At 38.4% G+C, this 20,675-nt stretch overlaps 1 protein-coding gene across 1 annotated transcript; it reads right to left on the bottom strand.

The window, feature by feature from the left end:
• Positions 1–4,970: 4,970 nt before the first annotated feature.
• Positions 4,971–5,430, bottom strand: LOC108115432 (protein midgut expression 1). Its single transcript, XM_017226869.2, has 2 exons — positions 5,306–5,430; positions 4,971–5,248 (listed from the first exon to the last, which is right to left on the bottom strand). Exons 1-2 carry the CDS (start codon positions 5,338–5,340, stop codon positions 5,017–5,019), a joined length of 267 nt encoding a protein of 88 aa, XP_017082358.1. The 5' UTR covers positions 5,341–5,430; the 3' UTR covers positions 4,971–5,016.
• Between the last annotated feature and the right edge of the window lie 15,245 nt (positions 5,431–20,675).

Below are 20,675 nucleotides of genomic sequence, written 5' to 3'. Positions count from 1 at the left end.
ATTTTCTGAGGGCCTTATACATATTTTTGAATGTCCTCTGTTACAGGAAACCAATTTCAATCTGAGATCATTAATGAGGATTTTTTTTATCAACTTTTCCTGCATTTTGAACTGATTTTCTGACTATATTTTTCAGGAGGCAGCATTCGACCTCGGACTATTATTATGATTTTACGTTTACTTACGAGGTGTGTTCAAAAAGTAAGGTGACTCTTCAAATTTCGCGAATTTCAAATTTTTCGATTATCGAAACCTTTTAAAAGTTATACGAGGTGTGTTCAAAAAGTAAGGTGACTTTTCAAATTTCAAATTTTTCAAATTTTTCGATTATCTTCAGTTTTGGGAACAAGAAAAAGTCACATGGGGCCAAATCCAGAATATGGTGGCTGAGGCATTATTGTGGTGTTGTTTTTGGCCAAAAAATCCAAATCCTTTGATCCATATTTTCGATAGCAAAAACGCCGAGCTCGCAAAATAACTTGTAACTTTACGCCCTCACAACCAAACAAAAGAGGATGTTCCATTGAAACTTGGTACAGATGTTAGGGAAGAGTGTACCAATATAACAAAACAAAAAAATCGATAATCGAAAAATTTGAAATTCGCGAAATTTGAAGAGTCACCTTACTTTTTGAACACACTCGTATACTGAATTTTCAACTCATTTTTTACACAATATTCAGGAAAAGATTTAATAAAAATAAATCAAATTAATTAAACATTTTTTTTATCGTTTTAGAGGGACATTATTCCACCGCGCGGCCATTAATCACAATTAATTGTAACTTTTTATTAATTTACGAGCTGTTTGGCCTCTACTTTGCCATTTATTAATGTGCTAAAATTGATAATAATTTAAAGTTAATAAAATGTTCACTGCTGTAAATTTAACAATAATTTCTGCAAGCAAAGCTGTTTACATTTTTTATGAGTAGAAAATCCGTATGCGTTTTCCCCTCTGGGCCATTAAATTATGATTCAATTAATAAATTCTTGTTGCGAACTAATTTGAGTTCCCAAAGGATGAAAATGCTACTTTAAAGCAAAAATGAAAATGAAAATGAAAGAGATGTTTATGGCTTGAAAATCCGCCAAAATCCGTGGAAGCAACAATAAAGGTTGATGGCGGAAAAATCTCATGCGGCTGTTAAAATTTTCGCCAAGCGTGCGTTGGAATTGTGGAAAGCCTGGGTAAAATCCGAGCGAGAAGGTGTGTGTATGGTGGAGTTGGGAAAGCCTGCTCCACCAGGGGGCTGAGCATTCATTTTTTATGTTTATTGTCGCTTATCGCTCGCTAGCCGAGGCTGGGGGATAGGGAGGGTACTGGCACCAAGGGGGCTGTGGGCGTGTCATTAGAGTCTCGGCGCCAAGATGAAAAAGAGTAAACACGGCTATGAAAAAACGTTAACAACTCTCTTGGGGGAAAAAGGGAGCGTAACAAAACGCATTACACACACAATCTTTCAGTCTGTGTAACTTTATTAGCTGTCTCCCCTGCGGAGAGTGTGTGTGTGTGTGTGGTGTGTGTTACCTTGTCAAAATTATGAAAACGACAGGGGACCTTCCATGCATCCTGCCCCTGTTCGTGCTGAAGGCAAAATTAGTCTGGGACTTTGATTTCTGCATACAAAGATTATAGCCATTGTTAAGGATGCTCCTATAGATAGATCGTTGTTCTAAATTTCCCAAGAATAAACATTTTTTAAACTAAATTTAAAATCTTCTTAAAATAACTCCCCAAGGTTTTTTAAAAAGAGACTTTCAATTATCTATTTCCGCAACTCGTTTGCTATGATAAGTTGGGCTAAAGGTGTGGCGATGCATAATTCCTTGGTGCGAATGAAATATTCCATTTTTGGCCAGGAGTTTTCTTTAATATTTTTGCAAATGATGGCGAGAAATCTCGGAGCGTGCTCGCACCTCGCCGGGGTCATTTAAATGCAGATTGCAATGAGCAGTCTGTCCACTTGAGAGCCAACATTTGCATAATGGCGGGCGACACATTGCAGCGGAACCGGAAACCCGAACCCGAGCCCGGAACTCCTCTTCCATGGGGGGTCGAGGGGTGGTGGTGCAGGTTGCAGGTGCTCAGATCGTGTTTATGACTACTTGAGATTGCAGGGTTGTCGTCGGGGTTGTCGTTGTTGTCGTTACCAACCGGAAGCCATCGAGCATTTTGGTGCCTAGCAGAGAAGGAATCTCATTTGAATGCCACTGCCAAAAATAAGATTGCCCTTTGAACTGCATTAACTGCGAAAATGCCCCTTGAAAATGAATTATAAAATATGATCGAAAAATATATTGAAATTTCAAATTCGAAATGGTGTACAGGGTAAAAAAAAATTAGTTCTTTAAAATGGAAAAATTAAAGTCAAAAACGTTTCACAAATCGACTTTTTGTTATCTGCAAATGTTTTTATTATTTCCTCAAAAATGCACAATTTTTGAACTAAAATAGAAGTTTGTGCCTGGGCAGGGTTCAAATTCAGAATTTCCCAAAATATTTTCACCTTGCAATGGTCCGTGGCCGTATGGCCCCATCCCTCTTTGCCTCAGTTGGTGGGATGTTTATGTAGCCACATCCCATGAAGGGATGCCCACGCATGCAACTCGACGACCCCAACGACCAAACGCAACACACACACCCGCACATTTAGCCACACACACACACACCCACACACTAGTAATGGTGGCGAAAGGTGCAGCTGTGACTTTGGATACGGTTTTGAGGGTGGTAAATGGGTGGTTTGTGGGTGGTGCAGTGTAGGTGGTGTCAACTAGTTGTCAGTTGTTGTGGAACGGGGAGCAGCTGACAGTGCCTCCTCTGACACTCGAACAAATTTTGGGAGTTTTGTTGATAAAATCTGTGTATTTCATAAAATTCCAATATTCCCGTTTTAGAGGCTTGGAAAAAAAAAGGATTTCATTGTTTGAAATTATTTGTTTGTTAGTTTCTTAATTAGTTTAAGACTTTCCCATAACTCATAAATAACTATAAAAATGTATCTTTTGAAGACAGCAAAAGTGCCTTTTCTAAAACAAACAGTTCTTTAGTTAAATTTCAACCAAAAATGAAATCATGGAAATATTTCTCACGCCCTTTTTGTATAGTGTTGAAATTGGTTCCGGCTGAGCTTTTGTTGCTGGTGTGGCATAAATATCGTTGCGGTTGCACGTGAAAATTGCATTTGGCCAGCAGCATTTGGCTGCTGCTCCGATAGTTCCACTTGAAGCGGAGTGGAGGACATCGAGTGGGCGGTGGTGAAGGTTGTGGCTCTGCGCCCTTTCACACTGTGCAAATTGTGGACTTAAATGTTTATAACGCACCCAACCAACCTACCACCCAACTCTAGACCATTTTCGGCGTTTGTTTATTAAGCTTTTCGGGCGGAGGAGGAAATAGAAAACGAAAGAAAAAAGGTGTTGAATGCCACTTGCTGGGGCTGCTTTTTATTGCCATCGCACATCTAAGTGCAGCAGCTGTAAAATAAATATATATTTTTATTTTATCCCCCCGAAGCCCGGGCCAATTCCTTTTGCTTTTATTTGTTGTAGTTGGTAGAGGATATAAATTAAACGCATTAGAGTAGGAAACCGCAGCGATTTTCCTTTACGTTGTTTTTTTTTCTTTCTTTCTCCCGGCATTAATTCGCTTTTGCAACCGACAAAGGCACTTAACGTCCTCACTCCCTCACCACATTCCTGCCCTCTCTTCCTGCATGTCTGTAGTCTTCTCTTTCCAGTCTTTCTCCGAAGTGTATACAAAATTTAAATAAGAAACAAATCGAAGTAATGGCCAATAGCCCCCTGCTCACCTCTCTCTTCGATTTCTAGGTAGCAAATACCAAATGCTCAAATGCTGTAAAAGGCATTCAAGAAAAAAAAGTGAAAGAGCTTGCAAATAGGAGAAATTCCAACCATGCTCTTCACATAATGAAAAATAAAGGAAAACCGAAAATCCATTGAAATGAAATTCATTGAAGCATTTTTTTGGCTTGGCGAATAAGTAAATGAAAAAGGGAATTAATGACACGATACTGTTGCTTATCAAACACGTTTTCGCCTGTCAACAGTATCGGCCGATTGTCAGGTGCAAATCCGTCAATAAAACGAACAAACTTCTAATTGTTTATGAAACCAACTAAGAGTAGATCACAAAGGGTTTTCCGGACAAACAAAAAACCCAGAACAATCAATGTTTTTTCAACTGAAGTGTAAATTAAAATGCCATAAACCATTGCCTGCAGGTGCTTACCACATTTAATGTTGAAAACAATATATTTTGATAGCGTTTATTGGAAGAATGGCAAGAGCATATACACCGACATTAACTTTTTTTCGTGCAACTGATTCGATATCGTTGATATAGCCCATGAGAGTCGTTCGCCTGGCTTCGCATTTTAGTGGCTGATGAGCTTAGGGGCAAGCTCTTAAATAGAATGACTAACCATCTTAATCACATCACAGACAACCGGGGATATTTGCAGCAGATGGGGGAAAACTAAACGCTCTCTCCGCATTTCGGCAGCTGTCAGTTGTTCGCCACTAAAACGCTTACAACCAGCGAAAAATGCGGAAATTTTATGTAATCAAATGGCAGCCAAAAAACGGTTTTGTGGCCACCGGGCGGCGGACGTCTTCTTTCAACTTTTTCCCGATGGCTCCATGGCTCCCTGGCTTCACCACTGGCTCCTCCACTGACTTTAGGCCTTTTGTTTGTTTTCGTTTTGTCTTGCACTTTGCATACAAAGTACCATTAACTACTGGCATCAGTTTTTCACACAACAGCAGCATCTGATGGGTTGGCGGTTTTTCAACAGATTTCCTTCGCTCGCTGGCCAAATAAGTGAAAGGCAGGCTAACCAAGTGCCAAGTGCTTTGACCAGGAGTACGCCATTTGGATTGAAATGGCTGCGGTTTAATGTGTTTACTAAACAATTATATTTAAAGGCACTAGATTTTTATTGCTATTTGGAAGGGGAGTAGTTCGTTTTATTGATTTCACTAATGTACATATCAATATCTATCTATTAGTTGGTGAAGATAAGATTTGATTAGCGATGGGGCACTCGTGACGGATTTTTCAATATCCCCCAGAGTAGTGGAATCAGAATCGGAAGGCTTTACTGTGGTAACCTCTGATTTGTTGTAAAAGAAGCAAAAGTAAACGATGAGAGCTACTATGGCCAGGACACCGAGCCCGGAACAGGCAAAACATATTAAGCATTTGAGACCCAATTTGCAACAGCTGCGAAAGTTGTTAGCTCTTGAGAACATTTAAAATCAAACTAAGTAGTCGACTTACCAACAGAGAGCACTTCCGATTAATCGCAGACACATAATTGCTGTGTGTGTTATTTGTTTTATGTATATGTAGAAACTTTTTAAGAAAGAAATATGACAGCAAGCGCTGTGGGATACTTGGGCATATGCTCAGGGGTAAGATGACATCAATTTAGACAAAACAATTCGAATACTTTGGCCATAAAAATGATAACCACACCCCAGTACCAATTCGTAAGCATATTTTGCCTTTCAAGCAAATTATATTTTCTGCTATTTTCTTACAAAATTCGTTCTTTTATTGCCGGCAAAACGGGAACTTCGATTAAGGGTTGTGGACCTCCCTCAAATTGTCGTCGAGGGCCGCAAGGAAAATTTACAGAAATAAAATAAATTGGAAAAAAAAACTCAGAAAACGAAACATTCGAAGAAAAGTTAGAAAAGGCAGGAGAAATGTTCTTTCTTGCCGCATAATCGAAATGTATTTCGGCTTTTTATTGCATTGCCAAAGGTAAGTCGTCGGGCCGAGAAGGACCTGGCTTTTTCTGCGGGGCGATAACAGCATTTTAACGCCTTATGGTCCATTTAGGTAAAAGTGCCGATTACGCTCAGCTTAACCAGAAATTATGACCTCTGAGCTGGCTGGTTTTCCAGCGAGGAACTTTAAGCTCAGGCAGGTCCTTATTTATATTCGTGGAGTACCAAACCTCAAGGGATAAAGTGCGGGCCTTATGCTGATTAGGTGGCTGAATATTGAAGGTAAACTTCCTTTAAGGAAAGTTTAGGCATTTTTAAAGGGAAGCTTTAATTGGTAGCATAAATAAATGATGGCTTTATTGGTATTTTAACAACTGCAAAGTGAAAAATCCACTTAATCCATTTTAGATGAATGTTCCTTCAAACATTAGTGAATCCGGTCAAGCTACAGCTTCATTTCAGCCGGATTTCTAGGGCTTGTTGAGAAAACTTTAGCATCAATTACTGTGCTGGTCACGGCTGTGCTTTATGCGCCAGCAACGAGGCGTATGCGCAATTTATTTGCATATGATGGCCGGCATTGCGTAAAAATTAATGAAAGGCAATTAAAAGCATTCGCAGAGGCAATAATAAAATATAGGCCAGTAACAAATAAAAGGCTGCTCTTTCAAAAGTCAGCAGCCGTAGCAGGCCAAACTCAACTGTCAACGGCAAATAAATAAATATTGTTGGAAATTTGCGAAATGCACAAAATATTGCCATTATAATCGAATGATTTCATTTGTGTTACTTTTGTAATTTAATGCCATTTGTTAGAGATATTTATGCCTATGAAAATTGAATTGAATTTCATATTGTTTTCGTTTTATTCCCCAGATGTGTGTGCTTTGTGCGCACTCTGGCTGTGTTATTTTTGGTGTATGTCCGAGTACTTTTCTGGCAAGTTAAATTGAATTTGTTTTTGGGTGTTTGTGGATTTCTTCTTCGCAATCAATTGCCCTGACAAATGCTGTTAGTTGTTGTTGCTTCTGTTGTCGCTTCTGCTTGCAGTTTGGCTTGCATTTGTCAAGTGGGAATGCTCTAATATGGGGGTTTCATCGGGTTCCTCAAGGATTTCGATTGTCCTCGGGGAAAGTAATTTTCAATATAAATATTAATTTTAGAGCTGCGTGATTGGGTGCATTTATGCGTTTATTTTTAATTGGGTTAAGAACTTCCAAAATGAAAAGTATTGACTCATATTCCAAAGGGTATTTGAATGACTCTTGAAAATAAAAATGTTTTACCTTTAAAACTATTTGTAGCTGGAAAATATTTTCATTTTTGATAAATAAAAATTGGCTCTTGATAAAAAGATCTTAATTTAAAATAACCTTAAGCTACCATAGGGTATCAAAAGTTCGTCATGTAGCGCCTCGCATCTGCAGGCTTCAGTTTTTATTCCCGGAAAAGGGAAACGGTATGTGGACAACTGTTCGCTGTGCTGGGAATCTTGTGCATTATTGCGATTTTACACGCTGCTGCACTCGAAAATGAAACGGACAATAAGCTCCACTTGCCCACTGGCGGTGGTGGCGTTGTTCAAGGGGGCGTGGCAGCGGCAATGGCGGCAAAGCTGAAAATGCAGCATCCTCAACAGCAGAGCCATCATTGCCACTGTCCGCCGCTAAAAGCTTTTTGATTATGAAAAATGTTCGAAACATATGCTCCAAATGACTGCGAAGCGTGCGAAGAAAGTTACCCGCTCCTTTAGATACTTTTTACAGTGCCTCAGAGAAGTATACGAATTACGTACCTAGGATCTATGTGTTCTACACGTACTCAACATTGTGTAAGTAAGCATGTTTTATTTGGTTGCAGCTTTGCTGGCTCTCCCAGGCTCGTCCCTGTTTCCCTTTGTCCTTGTTGTGTATTGTTTATTGTGGCTTTGCTGGTTGTTTTTTTTGTGGCTGTTTCTTAGTTGGCATTGCAAGTGGACTCCGCTTGGCGCATTGTTAATGGCTGTGCCATTTTATTTTAAAATTAATAAAGTGGCCAAGCCAGAGTAAATGGCAAAACAAACTTTGTTGCTCTTTTGATTTTCCCGTTGCTGCTGGCGCACAACTTTCTGCAAACTGTTCGAGTTACAAATGCATTTTTAATAAATGCTCTGATTTATGGATGCACTGGGAAATATTCTTAAAAATATATTCAAATAATATGAAGGTAATTCAGTTTTATTTAATTTTCATTTCATTTAAAGTTTAAAGCTGTTTAAATAAAGGAAATACTCTTTTAAATCCCCACAGCTGACTTAAATTTGACAGTGCCTGTTTAAATTTTCGTGGAGATTTCCCCCGGACCACCCACATGGTCACGTCTAATAATTTCCAATTTCCCTATGATTCCCCACACGGACTGCGTTTGCCGGCTGACAGCCTGTTCATCATCGAACACATTTGCCACTTAGTGAGCAATTAGGTAGTCGAGTGTGCTGGGATCATTATAAATCAACGAAATTCTCTTCCCGATGCGTTGGCCAGAAAGTGCATTAGCCTTTGTCTAGGCGGAAGACCAACTCGATGGCGATGGGCGACAACCATGTCCACGAGATCGCTAAGGGGAGGGGAGGGAGATCAGGGGCACAGACACGTAATCGTAGATGCAAAGAGAACTCAAATACACACGCACAGGCAGATACATTTTTTGTTCAGTATTTTTAGCTGCCAACGCAGCGATGTTCTGTGAGCGAAAGGAATGGGGAGGGAACGAAGGATCGTTGCATGGTATTTTTAAACGATATAAAAACTGCTGCAGCGGCGGAGTCAAGTGCACCGAGTGCTCCGCTCTGCATTGGCATCAAGTGTCCGGGGGCAGTTGCCCAAACAACATCGAAACATCGGACCAAATGAAGCCATTAGCCGGCGCGGAGTTGTGCCCCAAATATAGACACACTCGCCGGGAGCTGGTTCCTCATGCCTCACTCTTTTGGGATTTCCCACTCCCGAAAGAAAAGTGATCTCGTATTTCACGGATCTCCCAGAACGATGTCTTTTCTACACGTTGTTATATCTAAACGTTATGGTACTGTAACCATAACTGACTAAAACTTTAGGAACCTTTAGCTGAGATAATTGCATAAACATGCTCTAGTATTGATTTTGGTTTTTTAGTCATCACCAAAGAGCCAATTTAAGATTATTTCGGTTTTATGCTATGCCTGGGAAGGTCAATTATTGCCATAGGCTTAGGCCATGTGTCGCATTCGCGTTTTCCAACAAGAGTTGCCAAAAGTTGGAAGTGTCTCTGCGGCTTGGGGATTCCCGTCACGATTTAGCATTTTTCATCAGCTCAGCGATTTTCATGTCACGTTCGCGCTGACAAAGTTTTCCCGCCCGGAACCTTTGCCCTCCTACTTACAACTTGTGCTTATCCTGGCGCGAAGTTTCCGCGTCTTCTGCGGCCATATAACTACTATATATACCTACGTATTTATATAGGTACAATTCCGGTATTTGCTCCATCTTGCATGTAGTTTGTTTGTTTGCTGTTGGAAAGTTTGTCAGCTTGATGTTTAATTGTTATTTTGTGTCCCTCAATGTTCGGCTGGAAGCGTACGGGGCAACTTAAGGATGTCTGATTTCATTTCGAAGTTGTTCACCAAAAGTTGTCATCTGTCTGAAGGGCATAACTTTGGCTGAGATTACGGCATTCGAAGGCCCTTAAAGTTGGCAACTATTTGACTTTATCAAGCTTATGCTAGTATATATATTTAACCGTTTACATATCTATATCCCAAATGGGTAATTAATATTAGTTTTCTAATTATTATTATCTAATTTTCAAAAGTAAGTTTCAGTCAGTAAGTCAAAATACCGCAATGGCCTCTATGTTTAGCTATTTATATAAATAAATATTTCCTTTAATAATAATAACCAAATGGTGTTTAGTTTTCACAAACATTGGTCTGTTGTTCTGTACTTGTGTGTTATCTCTGTGTAAGTATCTCTGTGTCTGTGCCTCTTGTTTAGTCATCTACATTTTGTTGCTCACTAGTTTTCGTATTAATTCCTGTTTTTGTGTGGGTGAGTGCTTAACTAGCAGCAGCCCAACAACAATCCCTTGTACAGAAACAAACACACACATTGGCATAGTGAAATGTAGCTGAATCCACTTGCGAGCGATTTGAAAGCGTTATTTATTTGTGGCACAAGCGACCATATTTCAAATGCACACCGCACCACCGCACCACCGTACCACCGGTACCACCGCACCACCGAACCGTGCCGCGTCACCGGCACCGCCATCGCAATCGCCAAGTTGAAAAGTCGACAAAAATATACGCAGACATCGCACACAGACATATAGCAAGTGGAAAACGATATAAAATTATATTTGCACGAATACGGAATGCGCTGAAATTTGAAGAAATTTTTAGTGAATTTGCTAATTATATTTTAAGTTTGAGAAAAATTCATTTTGAGGTTTTTTCAATTATTGTTTTTGGATTTATTTTATTAAAAATTTATTATTATTGTTCTATTATTAAAAGTATTGAATTTATAATGATTTAAATCAATTATCAGGGCGCCTGGAAGTATGCAAGAAAATATTTAATTCAATAGATTTTAACCATTTTATATGGAACTTTGTTTTTAAATCATTAATACGAGGTGTGTTCAAAAAGTAAGGTGACTTTTCAAATTTCGCGGGCAACATATTTTCGATTATCGTTTTTTTTGTTTTGTTATATTGGTACACTCTTCCCTAACATCTGTACCAAGTTTCAATGGAACATCCTCTTTTGTTTGGTTGTGAGAGGCGTAAAGTTACAAGTTGTTTTGCGAGCTCGGCGATTTTTGCTATCGAAAAATATGGATCAAAGGATTTGCATCAAATTTTGTGTAAAAAATAAAATTAAGTGCTCTGAAACACTTGAAATGTTGACAGTGGCATACGGTGAAACTGTTCTGAGTAAAAAAATGTGTACAAGTGGTACAAACTCTTCCAAGATGGCCGGGAAGATGCCAATGACCAGCCTCGCTCTGGACGCCCAAGCACGTCAACAACTGATGAAAACGTTCAAGCAGTGACGAAAATTGTTTTGGAAAATCGTCGAATCACTATCAGAGAAGTTGCTGAAGATGTCGGTATATCGCTTGGCTCGTGCCATGAAATTTTTTCAAACGTTTTGGGTATGAGTCGTGTGTCAGCGAAGTTTGTTCCGAAATTGCTGAATTTTGAGCAAAAGAACCGTCGCATGAGCATCGCTCAAGAGCTGTTGAATGACGTCAACGACGACCCAGATTTACTCAAAAGGGTCATAACTGGTGACGAATCATGGGTATATGGTTATGATATCGAAACCAAAGCCCAATCGTCCCAATGGAAGAGCCCAGACGAGCCAAGACCGAAAAAGCAAAAAATCGCCGAGCTCGCAAAATAACTTGTAACTTTACGCCTCTCACAACCAAACAAAAGAGGATGTTCCATTGAAACTTGGTACAGATGTTAGGGAAGAGTGTACCAATATAACAAAACAAAAAAAACGATAATCGAAAATATGTTGCCCGCGAAATTTGAAAAGTCACCTTACTTTTTGAACACACCTCGTATAACTATTATGAAATGTTCATTAGTTTTATTTAAAAAGACAGTCAGATAAATTTCTCTAAAAATTTCTGAGTGGTATTTTATAGACCTCTCCCCTCCAGCGAATCCTTTAAATTCCCTTTTTCGCCATCAAAAACTCCCTCAACTTTTTCGCACTGTTTGTTGTCTTCCCATTGTTGTATTTGGGTTCCTATTTCTCTTTTTTTCTATACATTTTTTTGGTTGTGTTTTTGTTTTTACAACTTAACGTGTGTCGCACAAAGGTGCACTAACTGCTAGTGTGTGTGTGTGTGGGGGTAGTTGTGTGTGTTCCATATCACACGCTTGCAATGCTGCTGTTGGCTCTGGATATTTGGCTCAGACTGAGCCACGCCCCCTTATCCTCCAACTGCTCCTGTTAGACCCCCTTCTCCCTTGTTGTTGTAGTAAATTTATGCGCTTTCATTTTATGAAAAACTTTTGCAATAATTTCTCAAAACGTTTTTGTGGTGAATTGAAATGCGAGAAAAACATTTTGCGGATGGCGACTAAAAACTTGAGAAAAACCTTGCACCCTCACCCACAGGCACATGCACAGGGGCTCGCACACACAGACATGTGATGTGAGTGAGAAACTAATACTTTTGCAGGCAGAAGCCATTTCTTAAACACATACAAAACACTTGGGAAAAAATAAAGTTACTCTTTGCTATATGTAATAAATGTGTTCTTGATTGGTTTGGAAATAAATTTAGAATTAGTTAGAAAATATTTTCAAGCGATTAAATTGTATTTTAAGGAGTCTTCAGTATATTAAATATTCAAATTAAAACTTAATAAAATCTTTAAATAAAATTGATTAATAATTTAAGAGTTGCCTTTCACATTGCGAACAAAATTCGTAAACCCTTTCTGCCAGTGCATTCCGCGATGGAAAATGATTTTTTTGTTTTGTGCATTCGTTGCCACGCCCACAAACGCTAAACGCCTCCAAGCGAAATGACGTTTACTACGCCTGCCAGCGAAAAAGTTTTCGCATCTTTTGCCGCTGTCGGTCTTTTTCGGCCCGGGGACTGGGGCTTGGTCTCTGGGTCTTGGCCAAACTTTAATGAAAAGTTTTGTTAAAAACTTTTGCACGCTGGAAATTTCAACGCTTCAATGGGTCGCGGGTTGGGGTTTTCCTGGAAAAGGGGGGGACAGAGTACGGGTAAATGGTGTGGTCCAACTGACATTAGATTGTTTTTGGCCAAAAGTCAGTTCCATTCGGTTGCCAAAAAGTAAAAGAGCCAGAGCAAACGGGTATCAATTTTGTTATTGCAGTTGCCGTCGTCGCTTTCGACTTGCACTTTGAAATTATTTACCTGAATAAACATTTGGTATTTTAATTACGCATCTCTGTTGGCGCGGTTCGCCGTGTGGCATGATGTGGTGGTGGTGGTTACCTGCCACATAATTGAATTAACACACAATTTACGCTACATTGCGCAAACTTCGTCTGTCAGTGGGTCTCCTTCTCTCTTATAGTTTCCCTGCTCCATATATAAATTTGATGTGGGTGGCTAAAGGGAAACGGGGTGTCAGGTGTGTTAAACGGCTCCACATTTTTGGGTGGAACTGCCCTCGTATTTCAGAATCCTTATGGCAGGTCTTCTCCTCTTGCTTTTTTCACGTGTAAATTATGTCTTGGTAAGTTTGGAAAATATTTTAAGTTTCTTTGAAATATGTTATTTGGAAGTTTCATTGAAAATTAATTGTTTTAACTGGAAGTTTGTTGTTCAGATATTGATAGCTAAATATTGATTGAAATTTAAGTTGGGATTTTAAAAATTACATCACAAACCATAAAACGTATCATAAATGTAATCAATCAGAGGTATCATAAATAAATTGATTTTTTGAATGTGATTTGCTAATTGGTATTACATATCAGAAATATATATCCGAATATATATCTGCCGTTGACGGGGATTTATGTTGAGGGGTCAAAAGATTGAAAATTGATATAGCTGCTGCTGCCTCGGCTTCTGCATTTGCAAGTGCCTGATTTACGATTTGTATCTGCAAAGTTGCCTCTGCCTTTCCCTAAATTCATCTTCTCTTCTTCTGTTCTTTTTTTGTGAAATGGCTCGTAAATACATCGAAAATGCCGCCACTTGAGTTCATTCATACCCAGGCCAGACATCGGCACATGCAATAATACGAGATATATGTATATATATGTGACTATATGGCCGGAGTGCCAGTACAAGTGCGGGCATGTTGTACATGTGTCTGCTCGCCGGGCTTGACTTCCACGTAATTGCGAGTTTGCCGAGTCGAGGAGGGGCATCAGTATCACATGTGGCTCATCTCTGGCTCATCTCCAGTCCTTCGAGTAGGTAGCCATAGTCAAATGGACTGGCCCATGTCCATCCTGCTCCTGATGAGGAGTGTCCTACACATGTAAGCCGTTACAAGGATCAGCAGGAGATGGGAAGATGGTTGTCTTCGTTTGGTCACTCCCTTTCACTCCCATTGAGGTGTTGGGTTAATGAGGTGATAGAATATTTACTCTGCATCCATTAACAAATTAATTAAAGGACAAACATTAGCGAATAATAATAAATAATTAGTTAATGAAAATTTCAATATGTAAATAAATTCAAAATTTCTATCCTTGACTAAAAACTTAGCAAAGGAACTTCCCTTAACCTTTCTCAACAAAACCTTTTTTCCCGACTTCAAATGAAGCCATTCGAGAACTGCACTTTCGGATAACCTTCGACTCGTTCACTCCAATCTTCTATTTCTAAATCTTAAAGCTTACGAGAGTTGAACTCGTAAATATCCCGAAAGCGTTTCTCACGTTTCGCACATAAAAGGATTTCAATTTTCCAATGTGACAAAAAGGCATTTGCATACGGCGGCAAGCGTAGCAAATAAAATCAAATTTTATGTTCAACTCAAAAAAATAGCAAAAAAAAAAAAAAGGAAGATTTTGCCAGCTGTCATTTTAGCTTTGGGTTTTGTTTCTCGGATTTTTATTAACCATAAAATAAATTAAATCAATTCGGGAATTTAATTGCCCTCGTAAAAGGAAATAACTTTCGAATACCAAAAGAAAATGCGAAACTTTCTCGGCGAGGGAGAGAAATATTTCGAATCGAATGAATATAAATGGGTTTCCTTGGGAAAATGAATAAAGATAAGCTTAATAATTTTAGAGTAGAATTTTAATTAGCTGAGAAGGTGTATAAATTATAAAATATTTCAGTATTAATTACCTATAAAATCCTTCTACTCCTGTCAAATGTACTTCCTGGCAGTCTAATAATAGGACAATCCTGAGTAAAGTATTTTAAAAGGTATTTTTGCACATTTATGATAACCACTTTGACCCTAAAAGTGCTGAATAAAAACTTGAATATTTTGATTTTGAATTTGGTTTGGCAATATTTTAATTCCCTGGCTACTTATGGCCATTTGTTGCTGTTTATTTTACGACCATCAACTGTCAAGTGCATTGATTTGCGATTCCCAAGTATCTAGGAATGTTAGCGATCATAAAATGCGTTTTTATGGTCCATTCTTGGGGGACAAAAATGTATCTAAATCTGTTTTTGTATCTTTATATCTATCTGTATCAGCATAAGTGGCATGTTCCTCGCGTGTCCCGTACTTCTTAACGAGATTTATTTGTAGACAACAGTTGGTGGCTATGTTTTTATGGCACAACAGCCACAGAAATTCATCAGCCCAACGACAAGCTTCCATCCTGTGAGATGTTATATAGTATGTGTTGTTGGCCGGGCCAAAAATACATTTCATATATGTACGTGGCAGACGTAACACCAAAGATGAGTAAAAAAGTAGGTACATTATCTACCAGAATCAGAATCAGCATCACAATCAAAAGAAGACAACGAAAAAAATTAAATTGCATTTGTGTGTTCCAACTGAAGAGGCCATGTCCTTTTGGCCCCCCTCCTTCCCCTTGGCCCCAACATGAGGATCCCGTTTCCAAGGGATGCATCTATTATGCGTGTGCATCTGTGTGTTAGTTAAGCTCTACATTTGCACATTAAAAGGCGAACTGTGTTCGGGTGTTTTGTTCCATGCAGTTTTGCGCATGAAATTGCAAAGTTCCTAAGCCCTTAAAAGGTCTTTTTAAGAAAGCTCAAATATATTCCCATCTGCCATGGCCCTGACTCACACAAAAGCCATATGAATTCTCTTAATATTTAGGGATTTTATTTAAAAAATGTAAATGTACTTTCACATTTTTGCGAGCTTAGTTTTTCTTTATTTTACTTTTGGAATTCTTTATAAACATAGGGGATTTCTTGGTGAATCCATATTTATATATTTTAAAGAATTTTTACTTAGGTAATAGCATAAGTTGTTTGTGGTTTGTGGTTTCCTAAGCTCTAAATTTCTATTACCATTATAATTCCATTACTTATTTATATTTTTTGGTACTTCCACGTAATTGCAAGTTTTTCGAGTAGAGGAGGGGCATGATTATCACAAATGGCTCATTCTTGGCTCATTTCCAGTCCTTCGAGTAGGTAGCCATAGTCAAATGGACTTCGCAGTATAAATACTTTAAGTTTGATTTTTACAATTCAATACCTCTTGTAACTAGCAAAACGATATAGCTATCCCAGATTTTCAAAAAAGATCTTAAGAATCGAAAATAAAACATCGAAGAACATTAGAGATTGCATTACCCCCAACAAAAATATCTCCCTCCATTTTTACTCATTACACAGACCCAACGAAAACGCCCCGATTTTAATTGATTTCATCCATGGTGAAATCGATCTTCGACGTTTGGCCGGCCAATGTATATCTCGGCCCAAAACCCATTAACAAAGACCAGAGCTGTTTGCTCGAATCTCCCACTTGGCGGGAGATGGAACGATTCTTGGCTGGCCCCTTGCCAAATGTCTGTGTGTGTGTGCATATATAGAAAGTAATTAAGCAATTTCAACTCGTTTTGACATTTCCAAAAATATGTCAACGAGTTGAGAGAGTGCGAAAAACATAAAAAAATCAATTTACCCAAAGAAATGGCAAGCTGATGCCGATGGCATTTGCCGGGTTCCCAGTCCGCCTCTGGTCGTTAGTTGCTAGTTGCCAGGTTCCTCGGCCGAGCAATACATAAGTTCAATTGCCAAAAAGCCGAGCCAGATAGTGTTATTTTTATGCCGGCGGAGATGCCATCTAGCCAGCAGTTCGACGATCGGGCGGCCTTCCGCGTATATAGCATATAGCCAGAGGTTCTAAGTATAGCCGTATGGCTATGGCCCGATCTCCGCCAGCTTTATGCGCCTGCGCCTACCATCCACTTGGAATGGATCATCATCAGAGCAGCAGAGACAACGCACCGAGAGTATTTTCGGCCAGCTATATACCAAAGACCCAGCTATATGGCCATATATATGGAGGCAAGACAAGAAGACGAGACAAAGCTATAAATATGTACATAAGGAAAGTTCCTCAATCCGATCCGATACGAGCCGGTACAGCCAGCGGAATATATACAACAAAAAATTGGGAAACAGAAGCACAAATAAAAATACAAACACAACTAAAAAAAATAAAAATAAAAACAAAAATGAAAAAAAAATAAGAACGCAAACGAGGCGTCAGCGGGCCGAGCAGCGCCAAGAATTAATTTGAGAATATTTTTTGCATCCTTTAGTGCATTACCGATTCTGTTGTCGACCCGTTCAGATCGGCATTAGTCCGGCCAATTCCTGCCGATTTGTTTATATATATCTATATTAATTAAAACACCCAGAAACCCCGTGTGGTTGCCTGAAAAAAAAAAAACAAAAATCCTGGACAAAGTTTCCTAAAAAAAATCAAAATCCATTTGGAAATAAACTAAATGTGCCGCGATCCTTCGAAATGTTAAGCTGGAAAAGTTACTTTAACCCTCGAAAAAGCAATCGAAAACTTTCTGTTTTTCCCTCGAGAAGGCGGACCAGACTTTATTGCTATTTATGGAGAGCATCGGAAAAATGCTATAAATATAACCGATCCCAGCAGAAGATTTTTAAATCGCTCCCTGGCCAGAGAATGTGAGTGTGCTAGTGTGTGTTGGCGCGAATGAATAATACTCACTTGCTCATCGCTATTTTCGTGTTGCGGAAATCTGTATATAATGCCCGCACTTATATACCTCGCTCTATATAAGTACTTTTGCAGGGGCAGCGTAAGCTTCTTCTAGAATATAGTTTTTTAATTTTTGTTCAATTTTTTAAATCATAAAGCAGTTCCTAAGTATTCCTACAGCAGTTTTTAACCAACATTACTTAGTGATCTGTTTAAGAAAATATTTCAAAAATTATATAATGCGAAAAAAAATGTTATTGGAAAATATAAAAATTGTTAAAGGATATACACATTTTGCAGTAAATACTAAATTTGAGAGATTTTCTTTTGCTAAATTCATAAATTTTAAATAATATTATTTAAACTCAACCCTACTATTCACATTAATTTCTTGTAAATTGTCTGCCTGCAATCAGAAAGTAGCGGTCAACATGATTATTTTTAAATTTAACATTAAGCCACTCAATGTGCCATCGGGGCGAACGTTATCTGAGAAATAACTATTCTACCAACAGCTCGTTAATTAATTTCAATTAAAATATGCAGCATTAATGGCTTTAATAGCATTAAAATAATTAGTTACACGACACAAGCAGATTTTGTGGCCCACATTCACCCCCAATGAAAAATTGTTATAATTTAATGAAAGTACATCAAAATGGCGGCCAGTGCATTAAAATCGAGAATTGAAAATGGAACACAAAGGCCGCTCGGCAAATTGCTAATTAAAATTCACGATTGCCAATTCACCTGACACGTTGACGATTTTCATTACAATTCGATTAAGTTTCCTCGCTGCGAATTTTTAATGTTAATTGCGGGAATATTTCAACAAATTCTTTTCCCATTAATGCTCCGTTTTTATTTTATTTCACATGTGCTTTAGTTTTTCGTTGAATTTTCAATTGATATTGATTTTATACTGATATATATTTTTTAAACCGAAAAGAGGGAAAAGCTTAACATTTCTTCAGTTCTTAAATTGTAAAAAAGCATGCATTTATTTACTTTAAAATTTTTAAGATATTTAGTTTGTTATCAAAAACATGGATTGAAATGTAATTTAATTTTTAATTTTTGTAAAGTATTTAGAAGTAAGTTAACAACATAAAGAGTCTCCAAAAAGGTTACAAAAGTACTGAAAATGTTAACCACCACCAGGAGTCCTCCACATGGCTTTGTGGCAAACATTTGACAAACTTATACCCTGATATTCTGTTGTTGTTGATGTTGTAAAAACACAGTCGCACACATGGACGCATTTCGTTTCCATTTCCATTTCCATTTCCATTTCCAGAGAGCGGTACATTTAAGGCGGCCTGGGAAACGCCTGCAATCTGCTGGCCGCGAACTGCAGATTGCATCCATGTGCCATGTGCCCGCTTGGCCGCCCGATTCCTCACATCCTGCCCATCGACGGCTCAACTCAGCGTGGGTATTGCCGCTCCGGCTGCTTCAAGTAGGTAAAAAAAAAAACCAAAAAAAAAAAAAAAAATATGAGAAAACACTCAGCGATGGAACATATGTTGCTGGGCTTGACCTGACCCTGCTGCCTTCATGTGTGGGTCTCCGTCTCCGTTTCCCGATTTAATTTTAGGCACCTATATAAACTCGTGTTTACACTGCATTCAGAACACAGTCGCAGTCTTCAGTTCGCGCCGTCAACTCCTCGATCGGATCGACATTGACTCCTCTCCTCTCCTCTCAAGGAGTTACCCTCAATCTATATCTTTGTATATATTCGTTGTACTTTTCGTGCGGAATGTGCTTGAGAAAGAAATCGTTCAAGTCCGGGATCCCTGGCCAGGGGATGAGCTGATCTCCTCCCAAGCTGGCCATGTGGCGCAAAATATGCGCATAAAAAAGTCAAACAAAAAGGCGCAATTTTATTACGGCCAACCCACACACCGAAACAAAACAAAAGCCAACAATACAAAAAACAAAAAGCAGCAAAAAGTTTATGAATTTTTTGTGCAGGCGCGTGAAAGATGCAAAAAAAAAAAAAAAAAAAAAAAAAAAATGAAGGAGAAAAACAACAACCAAAACAGATACCAAGTTGTATCTGGAAAAAAAGAGGGGGATTTCTGGGGGATTTCCGAGGGGGTTTCCCAGTCACATATAAACACACTTCAGTGCGCTTAAAAATTGCTTTATTGCAGTTGGACTATAAAAACGCACGGCAGCGAAAACACCGCACAACAAAAACAAAATAAGAAACAAAAGTGAGCAAATAAAAAATGAAAACTCTTAAACGGGAAACGGGAACGGAAAACAGGAAAAATTTCCATGCCACAAAAATAAGCATAAGGATTTGTTTCGCACAAAGTAACAGCAAAAAGGAATGGCCCAAAATGCAGCCACAAAAGACTGTGTGGCGAATGTTTTGCAGTTTGCAACTTTTTTCTACTTCTATTTCTTTTTCATTGCAATTACCGTCAGTCGTTGTCATTATTCAGCAGATTATATGGTTTTGCTTATTCCGGATTCCGGACCATCATCATCGGTAAGTTAGACAAAGCAACCAAAAAATTGTCCAAGTGAGTGCCACTAAAAGTTAACCGCTCGCGGGTGAAGGAAAAAAATATGAAAAACAAAGAACTATATCAGCCTTTGAGAGTTCCATGCTTCCTTGCATTCAATAGTATATAGAAAAGCATATGGAATGTAAAGAAGTATGGAGCGAAATCTGGCAAGACATCGAAGTTGAAAATATATATAACATAAAAGTGATTTAAAATGTTTAAAATTTGCTAAATTTATGTGTTTAAGTTTTAACTTTAACATTACAATTTTATAACATTTTCCATCAAGTATTTTCCCGCATATGAAACTCATCCACTACTCATTTTCGCCACAAACATTACCAACATGCCTACAATTACAATAAAAGCACAAAAATGATTTAATATCTCTAAACCACCCACATAGCCTTTGAAACCAAAAAACCACACACACACACATGAGAGGCAAAGGCAAAAATCAAAATAAATATTAAATATGAACAAAAATTTAAATACTTTGCTGTTGAAAAATGCAAGTGAGTCATGTTAAAAATAGCAAATACGTAAGCAGTTCCATCGGCAACAAACATTTCAGATATTTTCGAAAATATTTTCGTATATTTGAAGAGCACACACACTCACAGACACACTCCGTGATGTATAAATATACAAATGGGTTTTTGTGTAATGCGGATCGCATTTCGTTTTGTGTCCGATGGTGTTTAAAAATAAAATCATTTT

The sequence above is a fragment of the Drosophila eugracilis genome, unplaced genomic scaffold (assembly GCF_018153835.1).
Source record: "Drosophila eugracilis isolate 14026-0451.02 unplaced genomic scaffold, ASM1815383v1 contig_1197, whole genome shotgun sequence".
In the NCBI taxonomy this organism is placed as follows: Eukaryota; Metazoa; Arthropoda; class Insecta; order Diptera; family Drosophilidae; genus Drosophila; species Drosophila eugracilis.
This window is presented reverse-complemented; position numbering and strand designations above follow the sequence as displayed.

Bases quoted from the DNA above. Each gene is read 5' to 3' on its own strand.
- LOC108115432 (XM_017226869.2), bottom strand. From the start codon at position 5,340: ATGTGTCTGCGATTAATCGGAAGTGCTCTCTGTTG. The intron at 5,249-5,305 runs GTAAGTCGACTA...CAACTTTCGCAG, and splicing joins ATCGGAAGTGCTCTCTGTTG to CTGTTGCAAATTGGGTCTCA.